Genomic DNA, 26,475 nt, shown 5'->3' on the forward strand with positions numbered 1-26,475 from the left:
TGCTCCTACTATTGCAACTAGACTACTGCAATGCAGTATACGTGGAGGGGCATAATCGAACACAAATGCCTATCTCCATGGGCATTTATCTCCGAGAACGGGTGTGTGAAAGGGCGGGCCGAACCGTATTTTTGAAAAAATGGACGTTTTTGAGCTGGGCGTTTGTTTTTTTTAGCGATAATGGAAACTAAAAACGCCCAGCTCAAAAACATCCTAATCCGAGCCATTTGGTCGTGGGAGGGGCCAGGATTGCTAGTACACTGGCCCCCCTGATATGCCAGGACACCAACTGGGCACCCTAGGTCAGTGCGGTGGACTTCAGAAAAAGCTCCCACATGCATAGATCCCTTACCACGGGTGCTGAGCTCCCAACCCCCCTCCCCCAAAACCCACTACCCACAAATGTACAACACTACCATAGCTCTTAGGGGTGAAGGGGGCACCTACATGTGGGTACAGTGGGTTTTGGAGGCCTCCCATTTACCAGCACAAGTGTTACAGGTAGGGGGGATGGGCCTGTGTCCACCTGGCTGAAGTGCACTGCGGTACCCACTAAAAGTGCTCCAGGGACCTGCATACACGCAGGCCTCTAGGACTTGTTGCTGCTGTATAACATTGGCACACCAGTTGACACCTGAAGACTAATCTCTCCGAAAACGTCCTTTATTGGAATAAGCACGTTTACTCACAGTTAACTGCAGATCAGAGGTTGTGCCCCACTGGCAACGAGTCTCCCTGGTAGTGAGATTAGGAGTAGGTCAGAGCTGGCAGAATGCTGTACAATGCCCTCTTTCAGCCACACTCAAGGGAAGAACTAACTTCTCTAACATGGCTAACACAGGAAAGGGAACTAAAACTGGCTTACAAAAATGGCCACTACCGCATGGACTACAACAGGAAACACAACAGGGCACACTCTGACCCAGTAGGCAGGGGGAAAAGCACCATGGGAGAAGAGCCACTCATATATACATAGTAACATAGTAGATGACTATCTACTATGCCTACCTCTCTCTCCTCCTCCTCTTAACCCTTTGCTATTGATCGAACAACAGTAACTTTAACCTCAGTCCTTAAGTGGAATCAAGGCTCTGGTTACTCCCAGTCTCAAAGTGGAGTCTGAAGAGGTACAGGAGTAGCAACATCACAGAAGAGCCTTAGGAGTTGCCAGTTTGTCAAGAGGGCGCAGGTATTGCTTGATGTAGGAGTAAGGCTGAGCCAGAAAGAGTTAATGTCCACATTAGATCAGATGTCATTGAGTCCTTCGGCTGTATTACATGAAAGAGACAATGAGTGATCCAATGTTTGCAAATCTACTCATACTGGTTTTCTGCAAAGACCTGGGACAGTGAGGTCCACAGGTTAACACTGGTTTGTGTGAAAAAGGTTTGGAGCTGGCTAACTGGAACCTTAAGGTGATAGTGGGTATATTTCATTGTCTCACATGATCACAGTACTCAGTATTTTTCACCTCTCACCTCACAGGCACCAAACAGCTTTGACCCAGAAATAGTTCAAAATCAGCTGAAGTACTCTGGGATACTGGAGACTGTGAATATTCGGAGAGCAGGCTTTCCGGTACGGAGACTATTTCAGGACTTCTTCATAAGGTCAGTGAAGAACCCTAAAAAAAGAGAGACTAGCGTTCAGGTCAATTCAATATATATACAGATGATAGAAGTTCAGAGGGGTGACCATGTTAGCTTGCTGTTGCATTTTGGGTAACAGATATACCGAAGCATGCAAGTGATCAACCATCACAGAGGCAGCCATGTTATCTTGAATAGCAGATATATTTAATTTATTTATTTAAAATGTTTAAGTAGAGGAGTGTGGTAGCCGTGTGGTAGCCGTGTTAGTCCACTCTTAAGGTTATCAATAGAAATCAAACAAAATAAAACATGGAAAAGAAAATAAGATGATACCTTTTTTATTGGACATAACTTAATACATTTCTTGATTAGCTTTCGAAGGTTGCCCTTCTTCGTCACATTTGCTTATTTCCGATCTGACGAAGAAGGGCAACCTTCGAAAGCTAATCAAGAAATGTATTAAGTTATGTCCAATAAAAAAGGTATCATCTTATTTTCTTTTCCATGTTTTATTTAAAATGTTTCTAACCTGCTTACACCCTAAGTGGGTCCCATAAAAACGTATATAATAAAATACACATAAATATTAGAAAAACAAATCATCTACTATCAAAACAGATGACATCAAGTGCTACCATTGTGACCCCTCCATCAACACATTGTCCATCAGACAAAAGCTTGGACAAAGAGCTGTGTTTTTAACATCTTCTTAAATTGCTGAATACTTGCATTTACACTCAAGAGACCAGGCAAGGCATTCCAAATAAGTGCAATAGAAAACAGCAGCATAACGTACAGAAGATACTAATCATATTTATCTCCCTGTTTACTAAGTCACACGGCAATGTTGACACAGCCCGTTCAAAGTGAATGGCCTGCGTCGGCATTAGTGCACGGCAGCCTCTAGTGTGCCTTAGTAAACAGGGGTGTTAGTGAAGTCAGGTCTTAGTGACCTCCCAGAAGAAGACACATTGAGAATTATTCCAAAAAACCATGGCATTTTATCATGCACCACCTGATGAAAAAGGGTCAGAACTTTAAATTGTACTCTATACTTCACCGGTAACCAGTGAAGTTGCCTGAAAACTGCTGGCGTAATATGGTAAAATTTGGAGATTCCAGAGACCAAACTGGCAGCTGCATTCTGCACAATTTGTAATGCTTGAAGCCTACACTCTGGAACTCCCACATAAAGAGCGTTGCAGTAGTCAATCCTTGACAAAACAATATCCTGAAATCAGTCAAACATAACATAAGTTTCAACTGAAACAATAACCGCAGTTGATGAAAAGCTGATTGAATCATATGCAGATTTTGTCTTTTCATTGTAAGTTGATCATCCAAAATCGCACCCAAAAGCTTAATCTCTTTCTGCACAGGCACCCACACGAGTCAGAGGCCAATGGTCCCGGCTAAAAAGAAGAATTTCTGTCTTATCCACATTCAAAGCAAGCTTACAAATCTCACTCATGCAAGACGTTAATCGCACAGACAGGTCTCCACCCCGTGCTGTTATTAGGAAAAATAACTGAATATCATCCACATACAAATGATACCCCACACCTAATGATTTAAAAACCTCACACAGAGGGATCATATAGATACTAAACAAAAGTTCTGATAAGGCAGAACCTTGTGGCATATTGAAGCATAGTTTGAAAAATTGCCGGCAAAAGAATCGGTTGGGCCGCTAGATGACTGAGAAGTAAAAGGGGCGATCAGGGAAGACAAAGCCGTAGCGGAGAGATTAAATGAATTCTTTGCTTCAGTCTTCACCGAGGAAGATTTGGGTGGGATACCGGTGCCGGAAATGGTATTCGAAGCTGACGAGTCGGAGAAACTTAATGAATTCTCTGTAAACCTGGAGGATGTAATGGGGCAGCTGTACAAACTGAAGAGTAGCAAATATCCTGGACCAGATGGTATTCATCCCAGAGTACTGATAGAACTGAAAAATGAGCATGGTACCAGAAGATTGGAGGGTGACCAATGTAACGCCAATTTTTAAAAACAGTTCCAGAGGAGATCCAGGAAATTATAGATCGGTGAGTCTTATGTTGGTGTCGGGCAAAATGGTAGAGACTATTATTAAGAACAAAATTACAGAGCATATTCAAAAGCATGGATTAATGAGACAGTCATAACCACACTCTGTAAGCCACATTGAGCCTGCAAATAGGTGGGAAAATGTGGGATACAAATGCAACAAATAAAATAAATAAATAAAAGTCAACATGGATTTAGTGAAGGGAAATCTTGCTTCACCAATCTACTACATTTCTTTGAAGGGGTGAACAAACATGTGGATAAAGGTGAGCCAGTTGATATTCTGTATCTGGATTTTCAGAAGGCATTTGACAAAGTATCTCATGAAAGACTCCAGAGGAAATTGGAGAGTCATGAGATAGGAGGTAGTGTTCTATTGTGGATTAAAAACTAGTTAAAAAATAGAAAACAGAGAGTAGGGTTAAATGGTCAGTATTCTCAATGGAGAAGGGTAGTTAGTGGGGTTCCCCAGGGGTCTGTGCTGGGACCACTGCTTTTTAACATATTTATAAATAACCTAGAGATGGGAGTAACCAGTGAGGTAATTAAATTTGCTGATGGCACAAAGTTATTCAAAATCGTTAAATCGTGGGAGGATTGTGAAAAATTACAAGAGGACTTTACGAGACTGGGCGTCTAAATGGCAAATGACGTTTAATGTGAGCAACTGCAAAGTGATGCATGTGGGAAAGAGGAACCCGAATTATAGCTACATCATGCAAGGGTCCACGTTAGGAGTCACAGACCAAGAAAGTGATCAAGGTGTCGTCGTCGTTGATGATACGTTGAAACCTTCTGCTCAGTGTGCTGCTGCAGCTAAGAAAGCAAATAGAATGTTAGGTATTATTAGGAAAGGAATGGAAAACAAAACTGAGGATGTTATAATGCCTTTGTATCAATCCATGGTGCAACTGCACCTCGAATATTGTGTTCAATTTTGGTTGCAGCATCTCAAAAAAGATATAGTGGAATTAGAAAAGGTGCGGAGTAGGGCGATGAAAATGATAAAGGGGATGGGACGACTTCCCTATGAGGAAAGGCTAAAGCAGCTAGGGCTCTTCAGCTTGGAGAAAAGGCGGCTGAAGGGAGATATGATAGAGGTCTATAAAATAATGAGTGGAGTTGAACGGGTAGATGTGAAGCGTCTGTTTGCACTTTCCAAAAATACTAGGACTGGTTGGCATGCGATGAAGCTACAATGTAGTAAATTTAAAATGAATTGGAGCAAATATTTCTTCACTCAACGTGTAATTAAACTCTGGAATTCGTTGCCGGAGAATGTGGTAAAGGCGGTTAACTTAGCCGAGTTAAAAAAAGGTTTGGACGGCTTCCTAAAGGGAAAGTCCATAGACTGTTATTAAATGGACTTGGGGAAAATCCACTATTTCTGGGATAAGCAGTATAAAATGTTTTGTACTTTTTTGGGATCTTGCCAGGTATTTGTGACCTGGATTGGCCACTGTTGGAAACAGGATGCTGGGCTTGATGGATCACCATTCTTTCCATTTTATTACAATCTCCTTTTTGAAAGTTAAATGCTAACCTATTGGATTTCCTGTGAGTACTTACTCCAAAGCCGATATCAAATCTGATCATATTATGATCACTGTCATCAAGTGGCCCCATCACCATTACCTCCTACACCAGATCGTGCGCTCCACTAAGGACAAGGTCTAGAATTTTTCTTTCTCTTGTCGGCTCCTGTACCAGCTGCTACATAAAGCAGTCCTTGATTTCGTCAAGGAATTTTACCTCCCTAGCGTGCCACGATGTTACATTTACCCAGTCAATATCGGTGTAATTGAAATCACCCGTTATTATTGTGTTGCCCAGTTTGTTTGCGTCCCTAATTTTCTTTAACATTTCTACATCCATCTGTTCATCCTGGCCAGGCGGACGGTAGTACACTCCTCTCACTATCCTTTTCTCCTTTACACATGGAATTTCAATCCACAGAGATTCCAAGATGTATTTTGTTTTCTGCAGAATTTTCAATCTATTTGATTCATGGCCCTCCTTAACATACAATAATACACCTCCACCAGTTCGATCCACCCTATCACTATGATGTCCCATTGGTTATCCTCTTTCCACCAGGTCTCACAGATGCCTATTATATCAAACTTTTCAGTTAGTGCAATATATTCTAACTCTCCCATCTTATTTCTTAGACTTCTGGCATTCGCACGTAGACATTTCAAACTATGTTTGTTGTTCCTATTTACATCTTGCTCAGCAGTTGACAGTATTAATTTGCAATCTTTTATCTGCTTTTTATTTAAAGACACCTGGCCTACTATGGTCTCTATTGCAACCTTGCTATCGGGATACCCTATCTTCCCTGTTTTGGTGATATCTTTGAAATATACCTTGTTCTGAACCGTGCGCTTTTGAACAACTGTCGGCCTTCCCCCAGGTTCTAGTTTAAAAGCTGTTCTATCTCCTTTTTAAATGCCAGTGCCAGCAGCCTGATACCTCCCTGGTTAAGGTGGAGCCCATCATTCCAGAATAGACTCCCCCTTCCCCAGAATGTTGCCCAGTTCCTTACAAACCTAAAACCTTCCTCCTTGCATCTTCGCCTTATCCATGCATTGAGAATCCGGAGCTCTGCCTGTCTCTTGGGCCCTGTGTGTGGAACGGGGAGCACTTCAGAAAATGCTACCCTAGAGGTTCTCAATTTTAATTTTCTACCTAAGAGCCTAAATTTGGCTTCCAGAACCTCTGTCCCACATTTCCCTATGTCATTGGTACCCTCATGTGCCAAGACAGCCGGCTCCTCCCTAGCACTATCTAAAATCCTATCTAGGTGATGCGTGAGGTCCACTACCTTTGCACCAGGCAGGCAAGTGACCAGGTGATCCTCATGTCCACCAGCCACTCAGCTATCTTCGTGTCTAATAATGAAATCACCAACCACAACAGGTGTCCTAACCCTTTCCTTTGGGCAATTTCATCTTTTAGATGTCTTCAGGGTTCTGTTGCAGTATCTACAGATGTCAAATGACTTCAGGACTTCTGATCATCTTTTTTTCTTGTTGACAAGTCCTCGATGTGGGTGCCCGGCGTCTAAGGCCACTATAGCCCATTGGCTCAGAGAAGTCATCTTTTCTGCATATCTGCTTTCAGGACAGTCTCCTCCTGAAGCGTTTAAAGCACATTCCACGAGAACGATTTCCTCCTCGTGGGCTGAAACAGGTGTCTTTTCTCTTCAAGAGATCTGTCATGCAGCTAGTTGGGCTTCTCAGCTCTCGTTTGTACGGCATTACAGGCTGCATGTGGCAGTGAAGCAGGACGCACATTTTGGAGCGCAGGTACTGGCTCGTGGAGTTGCCGGTTCCCACCCTACGTAGGGACTGCTTTTGTACATCCCATCAGTTAATGGATTCATTTGCTGTTGATGACAAGGAAGAGAAAATTAGGTTCTTACCTTGGTAATTTTCTTTCCTTTAGTCACAACAGATGAATCCATGATCCCTCCCTGTCTGACTTCGTGTTTTTGTTCAGTTCTTTCATGCAGATATTGTATCTAGAATTCGTTGCCGGAGAACATGGTGAAGGCGGTTAGCTTGTAAGAGTTTAAAAGGGGGTTAGACGGTTTCCTAAAGGACAAGTCCATAAGCCGCTGCTAAATGGACTTGGGAAAAATTCACAATTCCGGGAATATCATGTATAGAATGTTTGTACGTTTGGGAAGCTTGCCAGGTGCCCTTGGCCTGGATTGGCCACTGTCGTGGACAGGATGCTGGACTCGATGAACCCTTGGTCTTTTCCCAGTGTGGCATTACTTATTTACTTATTTATTATCTCATCAGGAGGAGTTGATGAACAGTTCTTAAAGTTTCTACATGCTGTTATATTGCAGGAGGTTAAGTTTGTCCCTCCTTTGTGTGGTTATTGCTCCGGTTCTGGGGCATTTGTTTGCTGTGAGGAAAGTTTATGTGATGTTACTTTTCTTATTCACTCTGCTTTGGAAATTTCAAATACTGAAGGCAGATGGGGCTAGCTGTCCAAGGGTCACTGTGGTTCTTCAGTGTTCTCTATCTTCACCTGCTGGTAGGCGGATTCAACCCATCAGTTAATGGATTCATCTGCTGTGACTAAAGGAAAGAAAATTACCAAGGTAAGAACCTAATTTTCCCATTTTCAGGCAAGAAACATTTTCAATTTATTGCTCCTGCTTGTCTGGACTGATTAAGAATCCTGGTGGTTTGTGTGTTGGGTCTGTGAGTGCTTTCTGGGAACTGTGGGACCACTGGGTATGTGGCCTCCAGCAACCTAGAAATCATTGGGGATAATTCGAGAGTGGGAGACTCGCCCAGAGGCATTTGAGACCCAGTCAGTGGGAGGAGGGTGCTAGTGTAGAGCACAAGCAGCAGGTGCAGGTGGACCTGAGCTGTGCTGGGGATAGACCCTCTAAGTGGCCGTGGGGTAACCCCAGTCGGGTTGATAGGCATTTCGTGACACTCACCAAATGAAATTCTAGCATGCAAAACCACCAACTTTGACTTGCAGGTCAATTATGTATCATACTGTTCTATCAACCCCCAGAAAGCTGGACAAACACCCAAGATGATTTCATGGACTTTGTATCAAATACCTGCACAAACCAACAAAATGTCCTATTCATAGGAGATATTAATCTGCACCTAGATAAACAGAACGACACCAACACAATAACTCTAATGAACTTCCTAAACCAATGGAACTTCCCAACAGCTCAAAGCACTTCATCTCAAACTAAAGGACACCTATTGGACATACTAGCCCACAGGCTCTCAGCAAACAACAATCACACATTAGAAAACCACAAATAGGAAGAGGTATTATGGTCAGACCATAGCAAGTTCACTTTTACATTAGTGGAAAAAGAATGGAAAGAACAGGAAACCAAGACCACCACACACATTCACAATCAGAGGGAAGGTGGACAATCACACCTTTTGGATAATAGCGATGAACTAACGTGGAGGGGCATAATCGAACGAAAACGTCTATTTCCATGGGCGTTTATCTCCGAGAACGGGTCCGTAAAGGGGCGGACCGAACCGTATTTTGGGAAAAAATAGACGTTCATGTTTTATTCGACAATTTGTGAGCTGGGCATTTTTGTTTTTCAGCGATAATGGAAAATGAAAGCGCCCAGCTCAAAAACGAATAAATCCAAGGCATTTGTTTGTGGGAGGGGCCAGGAGTCGTAGTGCACTGGTCCCCCTCACATGCCAGGACACCAACCGGGCACCCTAGGAGGCACTTTTACAAAAACAAAAAAAAAGGTAAAAGAGCTCCCAGGTGCATAGCACCCTTCCCTTGGGTGTTGAGCCCCCCAAATCCCCCTCAAAACCCACCACCCACAAGTCTACACCATTACTATAGCCCTAAGGGGTGAAGGGGGGCACCTACATGTGGGTACAGTGGGTTTGGGGGGGCGGTGTGCAGGGCTCCCATTTACCAGCACAAGTGTAACAGGTGGGGGGGATGGGCCTGGGTCTACCTGCCTGACGTCCACTGCACCCCCTAATAACTGCTCCAGTGACCTGCATACTGCTGCCAGGGAGGTGGGTATGACATTTGAGGGTGAACATAAAAAGTTGTGAAACGGCATATTTTTATGGTGGGAGGGGGTTTGTGACCACTGGGGGAGTCAGGGGAGGTCATCCCCGACTCCCTCCAGTGGTCATCTGGTCATTTAGGGCACTTTTTGGGGCCCTATTCTTGGAAAAACAGGGTCCAGGAAAAGTGCCCTAAATTCTCTCTAAAAACGCATATTTTTTTCCATTATCGGCGAAAGGCGCCTATCTCTGATCGGCCAATAACCACGCCCCAGTTCCGCCTTCACCACGCCTTTGACACGCCCCCATCAACTTTGTCCGCATCCGTGACGGAGTGCAGTTGAAAACGTCCAAATTCGGCTTTCGATTATACCGCTTTATTCGTTTTTGTGAGATAAACGATTTGGGTCGCAATATAGACGTTTTTCTTTTTCAATTATAAGCTGGATAGTAACATAGTAGGATGACGGCAGAAAAAGACCTGCACGGTCCACCCAGTCTGCCCAACAAGATAAACTCGCATGTGCCATTTTTTGTGTATACCGTACCTTGATTTGTACCTGTCTTTTTCAGGGCACAGACCGTACATGTCTGCCCAGCACTAGCCCCGCCTCCCAACAACCAGCCCTGCCTCCCACCACTGGCTAAGCTTCTGGGGATCCATCAACAACTAATAGAATATACGACAAAATTCTCAATCCTCCATAAATCCCAATCAGGATTCAGACTATCGGACCGACCGTTCACTTGTCTATTAGATTGTAAGCTCTTTGAGCAGGGACTGTCTCTCTTTGTTAAATTGTACAGCGCTGCGTAACCCTAGTAGCGCTCTAGAAATGTTAAGTAGTAGTAGACTACAATACAGCTTAATAAGTCATCAGAACATACTATTATTACAATTCGATATGTCAAGTGCATTTGATCTAGTAGATCACACAATACTAATGACTCTGCTTGATTACATGGGAGTTGGTGGTGCAGTGGCCGCATGGTTGAATGGCTTCCTAAATACCAGATCCTACATTGTGAAGATGTCCAACCAGCTATCAACCTCTTGGAACTCCCAGTGTGGGGTACCACAGGGTTCCCCAATATCACCAACACTGTTCAATGTAATGAAAAAAAACTAGAAACAATTTAACCCATTTATATACACAGATGATGTCACTATTTACTTACCCTTTAACAAAAGTATCACAGAAATACTGGACAAAGTTAAAAGAGGACTGGACCTTATGGAAAACTGGGCAGCAACATTCACTTAAATTAAATAGACAAAACAAAATTCCTACTTCTATCAAACCTGCACAACCCCACATCTCATCAAAACGTCACAATCAACCATCAAACATACCAAATCAAAACACAACTAAAACTATTGGGAATTATTCTTGATAAACACCTACCAATGGACAGTCAAATATCAGCAGTAACAACAAGGTGCTTCAGAATACTATGGAAAATGAGGAGGATCAGAGACTCTTTTCCTAGACAATCACTCCGAATAATAGTACAGTCGACGATACTATCACAACTAGATTACTGCAATGCAGTATACAATTATAATTCAATTCAAGGAAAGCACACTGAAATCGCTGCAAACTGTCCAGAATACGGCAGCCAGGCTAATATTCAAAAATTCTAAATATGAAAGAGTCACCCACTGCTCGAAACACTACATTGGCTGCCAATTAAGGCTAGACTAATCTTCAAAGCTAGCACCATTGTCTTCAAAATACTATTTCACATGTCTCCATAATATATGCTAGATATGATCGAACTATTCCCAAGAAACGCAAGCCCAGAAACCAAAGGCTACCTACTTGTTCATCTATCCAACTGCAGAAACATAATCTAGAAATCTATATACATGGCTGGATTTAGTTACCTGGGTTCAAAATGGTGGAACTCAATACCAAAGATCAGAAGAAGAATCAACTATCTACAGTTCAGAAAAGAACTGAAGACCTTTCTCTTTAGAAAATTCTACAATGAAATAACTTAGTTGTCGGTGTCCTCCACTTCCTATTTGTAAACCATCTTTGTAAACTCAACCAGAATGTAAACTGTCAAACCATCATTGTAACTTTCAACCAGTATGTAAATTGTAAGCCACTTTGAACTGAAACCTGTTTTTGGAAAATAGTGGGATACAAGAATGCATAAATAAAGTAAAATAAAATCTACAAACAGAAAAAGGGCAATTCTGTAACCTCAGAGTGTAAATGTCTAGAATATGGTACTTATCAGGTGCGTCTGGTAGCGCTATACAAATGCTAATAATAATAATAAGTTAGCCTCAAGCAGCAACAGTTCAGAGCCTGCCAGAAAATTTGGAACATTACTGGTACGTGTTTCTTTCTGTTCATTGCTCGGAAACATCTGTGCGTCACATGGAATGCTCATTTTAATACTAATGAGCTCATTTTTATAGATTTGCATAACGTTTTTGTTCACTGCTTCCATGAACGTTAAAAGCAGTGCCACACACAATAACGTGCAAAACTGGCTAAAACCGGTCTAACTGAAACGTTGCAAGCCTGGTTTGCTGAGTGCATCCCCCCCTCCCCCCCAGGAAGTAACCCTATTATATTCCTTGCTGGATCTTGATATTAGGAATCACAAACTGTCCATCTTCATACAGTAGATGAAGGTTGGTTTGCCATATTTTCATGGTGAACTTAATGTACTCAGTCAGCTGCTGATGCTCAATTAAAGAATGGGCAGAGGGGTAGATAAAACTTTGTTCTGTCACATTAAATTCACACTGGCACAAACTCAGAAGTCAAGGGAGGCTTCACACAAGACACAAACTTGAGTAAACCCAAGGGCTGAGTCCTAAACATACACTACTTCTATCTGAAAATCTTCCAGCACACCACACACGGTCCAGCCGGGGTCTCTGACTTATAGAAGAGGAGGCCGAACCACCAGAACCAAATGTCACACCCCCCCTCTGTGCTCTAACCTGGTACTGGCCTGAAAGCAAAAAGAAAGTGGGCCAGTGAGGGTCGTAAAGGAACCTTATATATAGGACATCCAGTGCTGTCATCTGATCTAATCTAGTCACTCATTCAAAGCACCCAGCGAGATTTGTTTGACAGAACTTTCCTACAGTGAAACTTCACTGAGATGGACACCTGGAAGTGCTTAGCTAAGCCTCTGTGCGTACTTTCCTTTCTTTTAAGACGCCTTTTATACTACACCACCTTGACTTTGTAGATCAAGTCTTAATAAATTGTAAATGTTTTGCTGGCTTTGGGTTTCACGGACTTTCATTTATTCTATGATCGCTGTGGTAATGCAAGCTGGCTTCTACCTGTCAGCCTGTTTTTATGATCTGCAGTCCTTGGAAACCATTCACTCTAGCTGGTATATGTTTACCAATTTGACTTTGGTTATTTCACAGGTACAAGATGCTGATGAAAAATCAGAGTTCTCCAAAAGAGCTGAGCTTGTGTTGTGCAACTCTTCTACAGTCCTGTGACAACAGCAATCAAGAATGGCGGCTGGGTAGAACAAAGGTTTGTTTTCTTTTGTTTACCACCTTTTAGTAATAGTAATAGCGTTCAACTTCTCTCTCCTGCTGTATTTCTGTGGCTTTGCTTTCCTATGATTTGTTGGAGTTCTTTCTTTGTCTTGAGTTCTCTTCGTGTTAGTTGTAAACTGCTTTGGTTCACGTTGTGAAAGGCGGAATAGTAGGTAATCTGACTAGACATCGTAGGGCTAAAGAGCAGCAAAGGAGACCTGGCCCAGGAGAAGGAATCCATGTTCGCTTTACTGACGCATCTTCAGCTTCCTTTTTGTGGGTAAAGTGTTGAAGAAAGCGGTCAAGTCTATAACTGGGCCCCAAAATTATGCGCCACTAGTATATTTAAATGTAGGGGTCAGGGGATTTGATATATTGCCTTTCTGTGGTAGAACCAAAGTGGTTTACAGATATCTGATATGCAGCTACTTTCATTTTGTACTTGAGGAAATGGAGGGTTAAGTGACTTGCCCAGGATCAGAAGGAGCTGCAGTGGGAATGGGTTCGTAGCCTGTGTATATACAAGTGTATGTGTGACCCAGTTGGCTAATAGTGCACTTAAGTGGCACCTCATTCGCCCCCTTACATTATTCTGTGTGGACTGATTATGTCTTTATTCCTTGACCTTCAGGTTTTCCTGAAAGAAGCACTTGAGAAGAAGCTGGAGAAGGCCAGAGCAGCAGAACTCCAGAAAGCGGCTCAGCTTATTCAAGCTCATATTCTTGGCTATATGGCAAGGTGAGTCACTTGAGTTCATCTCACTGTAAAAGACATCCAAGTCTCTCAAACATGTCTCCCTGCTCTTCTCCCCACCCCCTCAGTCCCCAAGTCTTTCATGAGGGACTTTGTCAAAACCTTTTTGAAAATCTAGGTATACTACATCAATGGCTCACCTTTATCCATATGTTTATTTATGTCATCAAAAAAATGTAGCAGATTGGTGAGGTAAGAATTCCCTTGGCTGAATCCTTGTTGACTCCATCCCATTAAACCATATTTGTCTGTGTTCGGTGACTTTTTCTTTATAATAGTTTCCACCATTTTGACAACCCTAACATGAGACTTACTGGTCTGTAGTTTCCAGGGTCACCCGTGGAACCCTTTTTTGAAAATTGGTGTTGCATTGGTCACCTTCCTATCTTCAGGTACACTGGATGATTTTAATGGCAGTTTACAGATTATCAATAAGAATTTCATTTTTAGGCTTCATCAAGGCCAGAAGATTTGCTGCTTAACTTGTTGATTTGACTTGTTACATCTTCTAGGTTTACTGATATTTCTTTCAGTTCTGTATTTTCACCCTTAAAATAACATTTCTGGCACAGGTAGATCTCATACAACTTTTTTTACACTGCATTTCCGTTCTTATAGATCACAATTAGCTATTTAGGTTCTATGCGGGTAACAGGCAAGATGAAGTGTCAGAGGAGTGGCAATCGCCCTGTGGTGTTCCACAGGGCTCTCGTTCATGTTATTTAACATTCTTTTACAATCACTTGGAATTCTTCTGGACCAAGATCATTTTTCTTTTTTCATATATGCAGATGATATTTCCATTCTATTTCCTGATTGGCCTGCAACAGTTGCTGGTCTAACAAACTGTTTCATTATCATAGAGAACTGGTCCATGACTTATAGACTTAAGTAAAGGAAAAACTAAGTTCTTATGGCTGGGATCCAATGACCATCCCTTTAGTAATTCACAATTTAATATTGGGATGGATAGTTTTAATTTTGACAAATCAGTTAGGGTTCTCAGTGTTGAACTTGATAATATGCATATTAATCTAATGGTTAAGAAATCCTTTTTTGCTTTTAGAAAAGCTTTGTCACATCAAAAAATATTTTAATACACCCACCTTTACACTAGTGGTTCCCTGCGGCACTCCACTTTTCACCCTCCTCCATTGAAAAAAAACCCCGGCCATTTAACCCTTCCCTGTCCAATAACTAATTCCTAATCAACAACAGAACATTACCTCCTATCCCATGGTTTTTTAAATTCCTCAGGATTCTGTCATGAGGGATTTGTCAAAAGCTTCCTGAAAATGTAGATACACTACATCAACCAGCTCACCTTTATCCACATGTTTACTCATGCCTTCAAAGCAGGTTAACAGTTTCAACTGTTTCAGGACTCTGGGGTGAATGCCATCTGGTCGTAGTGATTTGTTACTTTTGAGTTTGTTAATTTGTTCTATTACATCTTCTAGATTTCCAATGATGTGCTTTAGTTGCCCTGAATCATTACCATCCCTTTTTCCTGTTTTCCTTTTTTGTTTTTGCATTACAGAAAGAGTTACCGTAAGATGTTGGTCAGTGTGGTGACAATTCAGAAGAATTATAGAGCTCACTTCTACCAGCGTCAGTTTATGCACCTCAAAGAATCAATACTTGTGCTCCAGAAATACTGGCGAGGACGGGAGGTTCGACGTTTGTACAAGCAGCTGTTGCAGGAGAAGCAAAAAGAAAAGGAAGAAGAACAGCACAGCATGTGTCGAAAGAAGGAAGATAATGAACTGCAGAGAAATTATGAGGAAGAAGAGAAGGAAAGGCAAATGAAGGGAAGGTAACTTTAATTTCTTTCAGAAGCTCACTGCAACTAGCAAGTAACCCTGTGAGTTATTGGTATACAAGGTAGCATTACTCATTTTCCCTTAGGTCAGAAACCTCTTTTCACCAATTAAGACTGGTCTTAAAACTCTTTTTTTTAATATATATCTTTATTTATAATTTTGAATTAGAAAACGCGAACATAAGAAAACAAAAGAAAAAAAACAAATGACAGTGGGTTAACATTGAATATAAGAGACAGCATATGTAAACAAGTAGTTTATAAGTTAAACAAGTATGACCATTCAATACGGTCAAATGCCTTTTCAGCATCTAGTGATAATGCGATCAGCGGGGGAGTCATCCTGAACGGAATCTGCTAGTATGTTCCAAAATAGCCTAGAGTTATCTGAGGATAGTCTGCCGGATACAAAGCCATCCTGAAAAACTCATTTTTTAATTTAACATTTGAAGTCTTCTTAGCTTAGCTAAGTTCCTGTAGTCCACTCCTGCGGGGAATCTAGTGCAGGAGACATGCCTATAGCCAGCTATGAAATTCTTGTCTGTGGGTTGACATGTCCTATCTGAGTATGTCGTCCTTTTCCCAACATTTTATATTTTTATTTTATTGTACTTCATTGCTTTAGTGACTAAAGCGGATTTAGTAAACTATAAATAAATCATAAACCATGATGATAATATTAATTATAATAATATACATTATTCTCCTTGAAAAGCAACCAAAGGGATTGTGAAGAAACAAGATTCTGTACACCTCAGCAATGCTGCCTTCTAAAGATCCCTTTCACAGCTACCCCCCCCCCCCCAAATCCCTACCACTGTCGCCTCCCTCTCCTGCTCCCAGGCCAACGACGCTGCAGTCCCCGGTCTTACCTGCCTGCCCTTGGCTCTGTCGATAGCCCCCCTTCTTCCGCCACCGTGACCGGGCCCCCTGCATTCAAATCGGCAGCGCCTCACCTCTGTGTGAAAGTGGCAGATCACCTCCCTTCGGGCCTTCCCTCACTGTGTCCCGCCCTCATCTATCTATCTATCTACTTATCATTTCTATAGCACTACAAGGCATACGCAGCGCTGTACACCATACAAAGAAAACAGTCCCTGCTTAAAGAGCTTACAATCTAGATCACTTCCTGTTTCTGCAAGGGCAGGACACATTGAGGGAGGGCCCGAAGGGAGGCGATCTGCTGCTTTCACACGGAGGTGAGGTGCTGCCGATTTGAATGCAGGGGCCTGGTCATGGTGGCGGATGGAGGGGGGCTATCGAAGGAGCCGAGGGCGGGCAGGTGAGACTGGGGACTGCAGCGCTGGCGGCCTTGAGAACAGGAGAGAGACCCCGGGCCTCCCTTGGAGGCCCAGGCCTGGGGAATTTTGTGCCCCCTGCCCCCCCCCTCTCGGCGGCCCTGACATGATGATTGCGTTCTCATAGTCAAAAGTAAAGCATTCCAGAGGCGTGCACCATAAAAAGGAAAAGATCTTTCAATAATTGACTTAAAGTGAGCATTTTTTATTGTAGGATAACCTAATGTCAAAGTTCGGAAGTAACAGAGATTTCTCCCAGAAGAAGGGATCTCTAAAAGATCCACCAAACCTTCCGCGTTTGCCCCAAATAATGATTTAAAAATTAAACATATTATCTTTTTACGCTGTTTAATAGCTAGCCAATGCAACACCAGTAGGGAAGATGAAACACTATCGAACTGACCCAGACCAGAAATTGATGTAGCTGCTGTATTTTGTAATAAATACAACTGATATTTCAGTTTAGAATTGATCTAATATAATGAGTTAAATTAGTCCAGCAAATTTAATTTCCTCGCTAGTTACTGTCATCTCTAGATCATTTTTAAATATGTTAAAACGCAGCGGTCCCAGCACAGACCCCTGGGGAACCCCACTAACTACCCTTCTCCATTGAGAATACTGACCATTTAAACCTACTCTCTGTTTTCCATCCTTTAACCAGTTTTTAATCCACAATAGAACACCACCTCCTATCCCATGACTCTCCAGTTTCCTCTGGAGTCTTCCATTAGGTACTCTGTCAAATGTTTACCAGTATTCTACATACTGCACCTAAATCAAGGCGCTGCTTATAGAATATGCTTAGTTGGCATTTATTTCTGCACTGATTTTTAAGGCACCATATATAGTTCCCCTTTGTGCTTAGATTATCATACCCAATTAAGAAAAATGTTCTTTGCCTGAGTTAAAGCTCTTTTGTACGAATTTACTGCTTGTCTCCATGTAGTTCTATCAGCAATTGACCCTGTTCTTTTCCACTGACTTTCCAATTTTCTACAAATTTTCTTTAGGGGGGTGGGGGGGTGGGTGTGGTCCGCCCCGGGTGCACGCCGCTGGGGGGGGGGGGGGTGCCACGTGCCTGTCGGCGCTGCTCATTCCGTGCTCCCTCTGCCCCGGAACAGGTTACTTCCTGTTCCGGGGCAGAGGGAGCATGGAACGAGCGAAGCCGACAGGTGCGCGGCACCCTCCCCAGCAGGTAAAAATGTTGTTTCGCCGGGGGGGGGGGGGGCACATCGGCGATCCGCCCCGGGTGTCAGCCGCCCTAGGAACGCCGCTGGATATAAGTTCCGAATTAAACCATTTTGCTCTTCTATGATTTAGTTTGTGTGATCTGCTGTGGAGAAATATCATCTAATATATTCCTACTCGCTGTATTCTAATTAATCAACCCATCTAAGTCAATTTGATCCTTTGCATAATGTTTGTCCACTCTCTCCCAAAAAATGTTTAAAACCCTTTAGTGTCCAATGTTCCCATCAATCTGTTCCCATATGGCTTATTACTGGAACATTGGACACTAAAGGGTTAATATCGACTTTACCTCTGGTTACATCATGTAACTTATTTTTATCCTGGAACTTATTTGCTGGCATCCTTTAACCCTAATACACCATCTTATTATAAAATCCATCAAATAATGGTCCAACAATAAAGACGATGACCATTGACCTACGTAAACCAACAAATTGTCGGACAAATTAGTAGTATAAACTATCACATCCAACAGTTGGCCACTTACATGTGTAGATTGAGAAGGGGGTAAATAATATTCTAATGACCTAAGATAACTATACAGATCTTGAACATTAATATTGTGTATATTTTCTAAATGTAAATGTATATCACTCGGGAAAATGGTATAAGAATTACTGGTATAACTAGCTACAAAGTCATAGAAATCATGGGATGACTGTAGCTATTTCCTAGGTGGATTATAAAGAATCACTCAATGTAAAATCCCCAATCCTACAAACCAGAATCTCTAAACCAGAAGAGCTAAAAGAATCCAATAAAGGTACCTTAAAAGTGGAATAATACAATAATCCCAGGCCTCCACCTTTTTAAAAAACTTTTCTCAAGACAGACAAAAATGTATATCCCATTGGGCAAATCTCATTCAATAAGTGATCATCATCTGTTCTTAAACAGGTCTCAGTGAGAAACAATAACCCTGGTTTTTTAACCTCAGTCTCTAAGAATAGAAGCTTTATTTCCTAATGATCTTATATTAATATAATATCCTGGAACTGGAATGGCTGAAAATATAACATAGGGTTCCCAAGCTGTCTTCTTTAAATTCCTCTTACTACCTCTCCATGGATTTGAATTATATTTATTTCTAGTGTTATATTTCTGCCGATTGTCTGTTACCACTTCAATACTGTGTTGCATATAATCCTCACAATTCAATAAATACCTTATCAAGTGATAGTTAGAATAAACAAGAGGATCTAAATTGTTTGAGAGGGTATACAATTCTGTCAGTTGCAAACACAGGATTATATAGAAACCCTATAAGAAGCAGGAGTATACAAATAAACCTTGAATGCCCCATCCTGTAAAAGATAAATTTACCAAAAACAAATCTGACCTTCAAGTTTAAAACAAAAAACAAAAGAAACCCTATTAAAAATCCTTCCATAGTGTGACGTTTGTGAGCCCTTGACCCAGAGGTGGCCGCGTGAGAATTACTCAACCACCTATGGGTAGACTGAGTCCCTTCAGAACTAAGAGTGCTCCCAAGAACTGGACCGGACCACACGTGGAGATGAACTGAGGCAACTTTATTAGCAGCAAAAACACAGGCGCTAAAAGGGTAGCCAAACGGCACAGAAAGGAAAACAGGTAGCCTAGCTATACAGTGTAACCTAGCTGAAGCAAGGCAAACATAAAACATAGAATAAGGTAAAGTAGAGCAGCCTAGCTCTATAGGGAAATCAAACATAAGCACTAGCTGCGCAACTCAATATTAGCAAAGCAATGCAAACAATGGCATACAGTAGAACACAGTAGACTAGGCAAAGGGCCCGCCCTAGCAGCACAAAGACAAACAGGGAATACTTGGCTGACAGTGGTAGTGGTTAAGAAAAGGGTTCATTCTGTCAGTCCACTTAGATGAGCCACTGTTCTGCCCCGCTTTTACAGCCTGCTTCACTGGACACAGACTACTCAGTAATTACTGTGGATTCTTTTGGATTCCTATTAGGTAAATGAGACTTTTATTAGAGGTTCTAAAATCTAAAATACACAGTGATTTATATATATATGTGGAGGAGTGGCCTAGTGGTTAGGGTGGTGCACTTTGGTCCTGAGGAACTGAGTTCAATTCCCACTTCAGGCACAGGCAGCTCCTTGTGACTCTAGGCAAATCACTTAACCCTCCATTGCCCCATGTAAGCCACATTGAGCCTGCCCTGAGTGGGAAAGCATGGGGTACAAATGTAACAAAAATAATAAATATAAATATATATATATATAATTATTATTATTATTTATTACTAGTAAAAAAGGCCTGTTTCTGACACAAATGAAACGGGCGCTAGCAAGGTTTTTCTCGGAGTGTGTATGTTTGAGAGAGTGTGTCTGAGAGTGACTGTGTGAGAGAGAGAGAGTAAATGTGCGAGTGTGTGTGTGTGACAGAGAGAGAGAGTGAGACTGGGTGCGAGTGTGTATGTGAGAATGAGAGTGTGTGCCATGGGCCCCCGGTCCTTCCCTCCCTCCCAGTTCCAGGGCCATGCCCTCCCTACCTCCCTCCCAGTTCCAGGGCCGTGCCCTCCCTCCCAATTCTAGGGTCGTTACCTCCCTCCGGGTTTCAGGGTCTCCCTCCCTGTATGGTATAGCCAGTATTCCAGTAAGGCTGCTCTGCCCCCTCCCTGCTTGTGGCTCTCTATCTCTCTCTGGGGGCCCGGACCAGCTCCTTCCCCTTTGTTCCCGGGGCCCGGCGTTGTGGGCTAGTGGGCGGGGCAGAGTACAGTAGAGCAGCAGCCCTTCCCCCGGCCCTCTCCTCCCTCGAGCTCCACTACCTTCTTGTAGTTCTTGCCCAATCACAGGCGCACGTTGTTGAACTGCGAGACAGTGTCGGAGGGCTCGTAAAATTTCTCATTCGGGCAGCCGTCCTTCTTCCGCACCACCATCTTCCGAGTGCCGCTGCAGGCTCAGAGCACTGACATACTGGCGGGCAGTGCTGTCAGGCCGCTGGCCGCCTTGGGTCGTTCTCCGAGTCAAACTGCGTCTCTCCGGCAACCTCAGTGCTCCAGCCACTCACCTACTCCCCTTGTCCGCTTCCCTCCATCCTTCACTCTGCTCTCTCCTCGCCGGCCGGTTTCTCCTTCAGTGCTCAGTGCTGATAGCTTCGCAGTTCCTCCCCTCTTCCCTCTGCTAGCCAATCTGGTGTCTCCTTTCCGGTGATGTCAGCCAGGGCTTCGGAGCCTAGCAGAAAGTCACGGACACAGACAGCAAGATTAGAATGTTGGAGGTGAGAATTATTATATAGGAGGATTTGTTACATTTATGCCCCACATTTTCCAACCTATTTGCAGGCTCAGTGTGGCTTACAAAGTATCGTAATGCAAAGTGATGCACTTAGGAAGTAGAAATCCACGGGAGACGTATGTGTTAGGCGGTGAGAGTCTGACAGGTACCGACGGGGAGAGGGATCATGGGGTGATAGTAGCTGAGGATCTGAAGGCGACGAAACAGTGTGACAAGGCGGTGGCCGTAAGTAGAATGTTGCTAGGCTATATAGAGAGGGGAGTGACCAGCAGAAGAAAAGAGGTTTTAATGCCCCTGTATAAGTCGTTGGTGAGGCCCCACCTGGAGTATTGTGTTTAGTTTTGGAGGCCATATCTTGCTAAGGATGTAAAAAGAATAGAAGCGGTGCAAAGAAAAGCTACGAGAATGGTATGGGATTTGCGTTACAAGACATATGAGGAGAGACTTGCTGACTTGAACATGTATACCCTGGAGGAAAGGAGAAACAGGGGTGATATGATACAGACGTTCAAATATCTGAAAGGTATTAATCCGCAAACAAACCTTTTTCCGGAGATGGGAAGGCAGTAGAACTAGAGGGCATGATATGAGATTGAAGGGGGGCAGACTCAAGAAAAATGTCAGGAAGTATTTTTTTCACGGAGAGAGTGGTGGATGCTTGGAATGCTCTCCCACAGGAGGTGGTGGAGAGGAAAACGGTAACGGAATTCAAACGTGCGTGGGATAAACATAAAGGAATCCTTTTCCAAGGGAATGGATCCTCAGAAGCTTAGCTGAGATTGGGTGGCAGAGCCGGTGGTGGGAGGCAGGGCTGGTGTTTGGGAGGCAGGGATAGTGCTGGGCAGACTTATACGGTCTGTGCCAGAGCTGGTGGTTGGGAGGCAGGGATAGTGTTGGGCAGACTTATACAGTCTGTGCCCTGAAAATGACAGATACAAATCAAGGTAAGGTATACACAAAAAGTAGCACATATGAGTTTATCTTGTTGGGCAGACTGGATGGACCGTGCAGGTCTTTTTCTGCCATCATCTACTATGTTATTATGTTATGTAATGGCGAATGCCATTACGGTACATAACAAATATAAAGTTGTGTTATGGTTGCAGGTAGAGGCGTTTCAGGCGTCATGGGGTCGAGGATGATAAATTGTCCAGTACAATCATAGATTATCTTGTGTTGCTGGGTATGGGGATTTATGTTGGATCGGTGGGATAAGCTTTTTTGAAGAGGAGGGTTTTCAGTGATTTCCTGAAGTTTAGGTGGTCATGTATTGTTTTCACTCCATTCATATACAATGATTAAGCTATATACAATGATTATAACTGAAAAGAAACAATAACTATAAACAATCGTTACATCACTGGTCCATAATATCTACATCCAAGCAATGCTAGGAGTTTCTAGACCAGGAAAAGAAGCAATAATACACTATAATAGACAGACGTCCATCACTGATCATTACATCATCCAGGCTCTTGTCAGCTGGGGGGGCCCTGTTCACAGCGAAAGCCAGGAGTTTCTTTGACCAGGAAATATGGTTCTTTGTGCAGTTCGTACGTTAGTCACAGACGAGCTCCCAATTTCACTGATAGAAACTCCCTTTTTTATTAGGCTTAGAACTCATGTTCAGAGCTAAGGAAAATTACAGAATGCTTGAGAATTTCTCTGTTTTGGTAAACAAGCCATACTGTGGGAATGTGGTCACATGTTTCTCAGTCCAGGTGGCCAATCTGAACTTGAAATAGGCTCCACCTCTCCCTTCACATACCAAATTAATAAGAGCTGTGTCTTATCTTCTACAGTCCAACTTATTTTCACACAGTCAAAGTTAAACAATCATTTTTTAAACAGAATTACTTCTAATCAAAAATACAGACCCCAAGTGCACTTGTCGGTCAAGGCAGAGTTTTTATTTATTTATTTATTTATTGCATTTGTATCCCACATTTTCCCACCTTTTTGCGGGCTCAGTGTGGCTTACAATACATTATGAATAATGGAAATACAATTTGTTACAATTCAGGTTATGGATTACATTGTGACGAGTTAAACGAAACAAAATCAAAATCGTTAAGGAATAAATCAATTGAAAAGAACATTGAGACATTGGAAGGAGACAACGGGAAATTAAGGGGCGCTGTATGAAGCATATGGTATACATTTTTCTGTGAGTAGAGTTATGGGTGTGGTGAGATTAGGGGTTGAGAATTCATAAGTGGTTGTATTGATGTATTACTGAACAGTGAGTGTGAGCTTTATGTGTTTTGGTTCTTTCCATAAATTTTATCAAAAAGATGTGTCTTCAGTGATTTACGGAAGTTGGTTTGTTCGTGGATCGTTTTCAGGTTCCGCGGCAGTTTGTTCCAGAACTTTGTGCTCATGTAAGTAAAGGTTGATGCGTGCAGCGTCTTGTATTTCAGGCACTTGCAGTTAGGGAAGTGGAGTTTGAGGAAAGTTCGGGATGATCTTTTAGCGTTTCTGGGTGGTAAGTCGATTAACTCAGACATGTAGGCTGGGGCTTCGCCGTGAATGATTTTGTGGACTAATGTGCATACTTTGAAAGTAATGCATTCCTTGAGTGGGAGCCAGTGTAGCTTCTCTCGTAAGGGTTTTGCACTTTCATATTTTGGTATTCCGAAGATGAGTCTGGCTGCTGTATTCTGGGCTGTTTGAAGTTTCCTCAAGATTTGCTCTTTGCAGCCTGCGTAGAGTGAGTTGCAGTAATCCAGATGGCTGAGTACGAGGGATTGTACTAGGCTGCGGAAGACGGATCTTGGGAAGAATGGTCTTATTCTTTTCAGTTTCCACATGCAGTAGAACATCTTTTTGGTTGTGTTGTTTGCATGGGTTTCGAGTGTTAGGTGTCGGTCGTTGGTAACTCCAAGGATTTTTAACGTTTCTGAGATTGGAAGGCTTAGGTTAGGTGTATTTATGGCGGTAAATTCATTCGTGTTGTATTGGGAGGTAAGTATCAGGCATTGAGTTTTTTCTGCATTTAGTTTCAAACGAAATGCATCTGCCCAGGTGTTCATGATGCGTAGACTTTGGTTGATTTCATTGAAGATTTCTTTGATGTCTTGTTTGAAAGGGATGTATATTGTTACATCATCGGCGTAGATATATGGGTTGAGGTTATGGTTTGATAGGAGTTTTGCTACGGGGGTCATCATTAGGTTGAAGATGGTTGGTGAGAGAGGTGATCCTTGTGGTACCCCACATTCAGGTGTCCATGCGGCAGACGTGGCTGAATTTGATGTGACTTGGTATGAACGTTGGGTTAGGAACCCCTTGAACCAGTTTAGGACATTTCCTCCCATGCCAAAATATTCAAGTATGTGTAATAGGATTCCGTGGTCTACCATGTCGAAGGCACTAGACATGTCAAATTGTAGGAGGAGTATATTGTTGCCGGTTGCAATCATTTGTTTGAATTTAGTCATGAGGGTAATTAATACTGTTTCCATACTCTGATTCGATCGGAATCCTGATTGGGTATCATGTAGTATTGAGTATTTGTTTAAATAGTTAGTGAGTTGTTTAGTTACCATTCCTTCGGTTATTTTGGTTATTAGTGGTATGGATGCTACTGGTCTGTAGTTGGTTATTTCCCTTGCGCTTTTCTTTGTGTCTTTGGGTATAGGGGTGAGTAAAATTTTTCCTTTTTCTTTTGGGAAAAGTCCGTTTTGTAGCATGAAGTTTACGTGGTTTGTTAGGTCTATTATGAATTGTTGAGGAGCTGATTTCATGAGGTTATTTGGGCATATGTCTAGTTTGCAGTGGGATTTGGCATATCTTCTAAGTGTTTCAGAGATGAGGTCTTCTGATAGTAGTTCGAATTCGGTCCAGGTTCTGTCTGCTGGGTATATTCCGTCTTCTGGGTCTAGACAATCTAGGAGTGTGGCGTATTCAATAGGGCTGGCAGGTATATGGAGTCTTAATTTTATTATTTTCTCCTTGAAGTATTTCGCAAGGTTGTCAGCGTCTGGTATATCTTTGCTGTTGTTTGTGACTGGTGTGGTGTCTAACAGTTTGTTCACAAGGTAGAAGAGTTTGTGTGTGTCTTTGTAGTTTGGTCCTATTATTGTCTTGTAGTGTAGTCTTTTAGTCTGTTTTATGGTATATTTGTAGTTCCTCCGAAGTAGTTTCCAGGCATTCAGTGTTTGTTCATCTCTTTTTTTGTTCCATGCCCGTTCTAGTTTCCTGACTTGTGTTTTAAGCTTTTTCAGCTCTTCGGTGAACCATGGGTTTGATTTTTTTCTGTGTGATGATCTGTTTTGGATTGGGGCAATTTTGTCTAATGTTGTTGTGCATAAATCGCCCCATTCTTGGAGGAATTGGATGGTATCAGCATTGGTTGACCATTCGTTCTGGTAGATCTGTTGCCAAAATGTTGTGGGGGTCTATTTTTCCTCTCGTGGTGTATGTTGTTTGCTCATGTTTATTGGTTGTGTTTATGTGTGTTTTTTGCCAGTTGAGAGAGACATTTGCTTTATGGTGGTCTGACCATAATGTAGGTGTCCATCTTGTGTTGGTAAGTGTGATAGCTGAGTCCGGGTCGAATTTGTGTGTTATGATGTCCAGTGTATGTCCTTTTTCGTGTGTTGGTTGCGTGTAGGGTGCATGTAGATCCCAGAGTTTTAGGAATTCTTTGCATTCTCGTGTGCCTGTTGAGGTGTCATCTTCAAGGTGTAGGTTGATGTCTCCTATTATAAGGATGTTTGTGGCAGATACACATGTGTTCGAGATGAAGTCCATGAGTTGTGTTTGGGAGTCTTGCCATTTTCCTGGTGGTCTGTAGAATAGGATTGCATTGAGGTGTCCTATTAGGTTTGGGTGATTAATTCTTGTCGATGCAATTTCAAGTTGTGTTGAGGTAGATTCACCCGTGGTTGTGATGGTGAATTCGGGTTTGTAAATTATGGCTATTCCGCCCCCTCTTTTTCCACTCCTTGTCCAGTGGGTGATTTTGTATTCTGGTGGGCATGCTGCTAAGATGGCGGGGTCTGTAGGGCTGTGGAACCAGGTTTCTGTAACAAATAGAAGGTCTAAATTATCTGTGGTGATCCAGTCTAGTATATTTACTGAGTTGCTTACTGCTGATCTTGCATTGATGTATCCTAGTTGGATTGAGCGATATGGTTCTGTGGGGGGGGGGGGGGGGTTTGATGTGTATATTTTTATTAGTTGCCTGTTTCTTCGGTGGTTGAGTTTGTTGTTGTTGTTTTCCTCTTTTTGTTGGTGGTGTTCATGCTCAAAGATTTTTCCTTTTGGTTGGTTGTTGTGTCTTTGGTTTGGCGAGTTATTGGTAGGCTGTGCGTATGGTTGGTGTGTTGTGGGTAGGTTATTATAGATGTTCTTTAGGGTGGGCATAGTGTGTATGTGAGTGTTGTGT

The 26,475-nt window shown here is 42.5% G+C and overlaps 1 protein-coding gene across 1 annotated transcript in view; it reads left to right on the forward strand.

Moving 5' to 3' along the window:
• LOC115475155 (unconventional myosin-X-like) overlaps positions 1-26,475 on the forward strand; it is a 290,858-nt gene that overhangs the window by 67,380 nt on the left and 197,003 nt on the right. The window contains exons 18-21 of the mRNA XM_030210896.1: positions 1,486-1,610; positions 12,597-12,711; positions 13,348-13,454; positions 15,010-15,285. Of these exons, the coding sequence (XP_030066756.1) occupies positions 1,486-1,610; positions 12,597-12,711; positions 13,348-13,454; positions 15,010-15,285 (623 nt within the window). The remainder of the gene's footprint in view (positions 1-1,485; positions 1,611-12,596; positions 12,712-13,347; positions 13,455-15,009; positions 15,286-26,475) is intronic.

This window comes from Microcaecilia unicolor, chromosome 7 (genome assembly GCF_901765095.1).
Source record: "Microcaecilia unicolor chromosome 7, aMicUni1.1, whole genome shotgun sequence".
Taxonomy (NCBI): domain Eukaryota; kingdom Metazoa; phylum Chordata; class Amphibia; order Gymnophiona; family Siphonopidae; genus Microcaecilia; species Microcaecilia unicolor.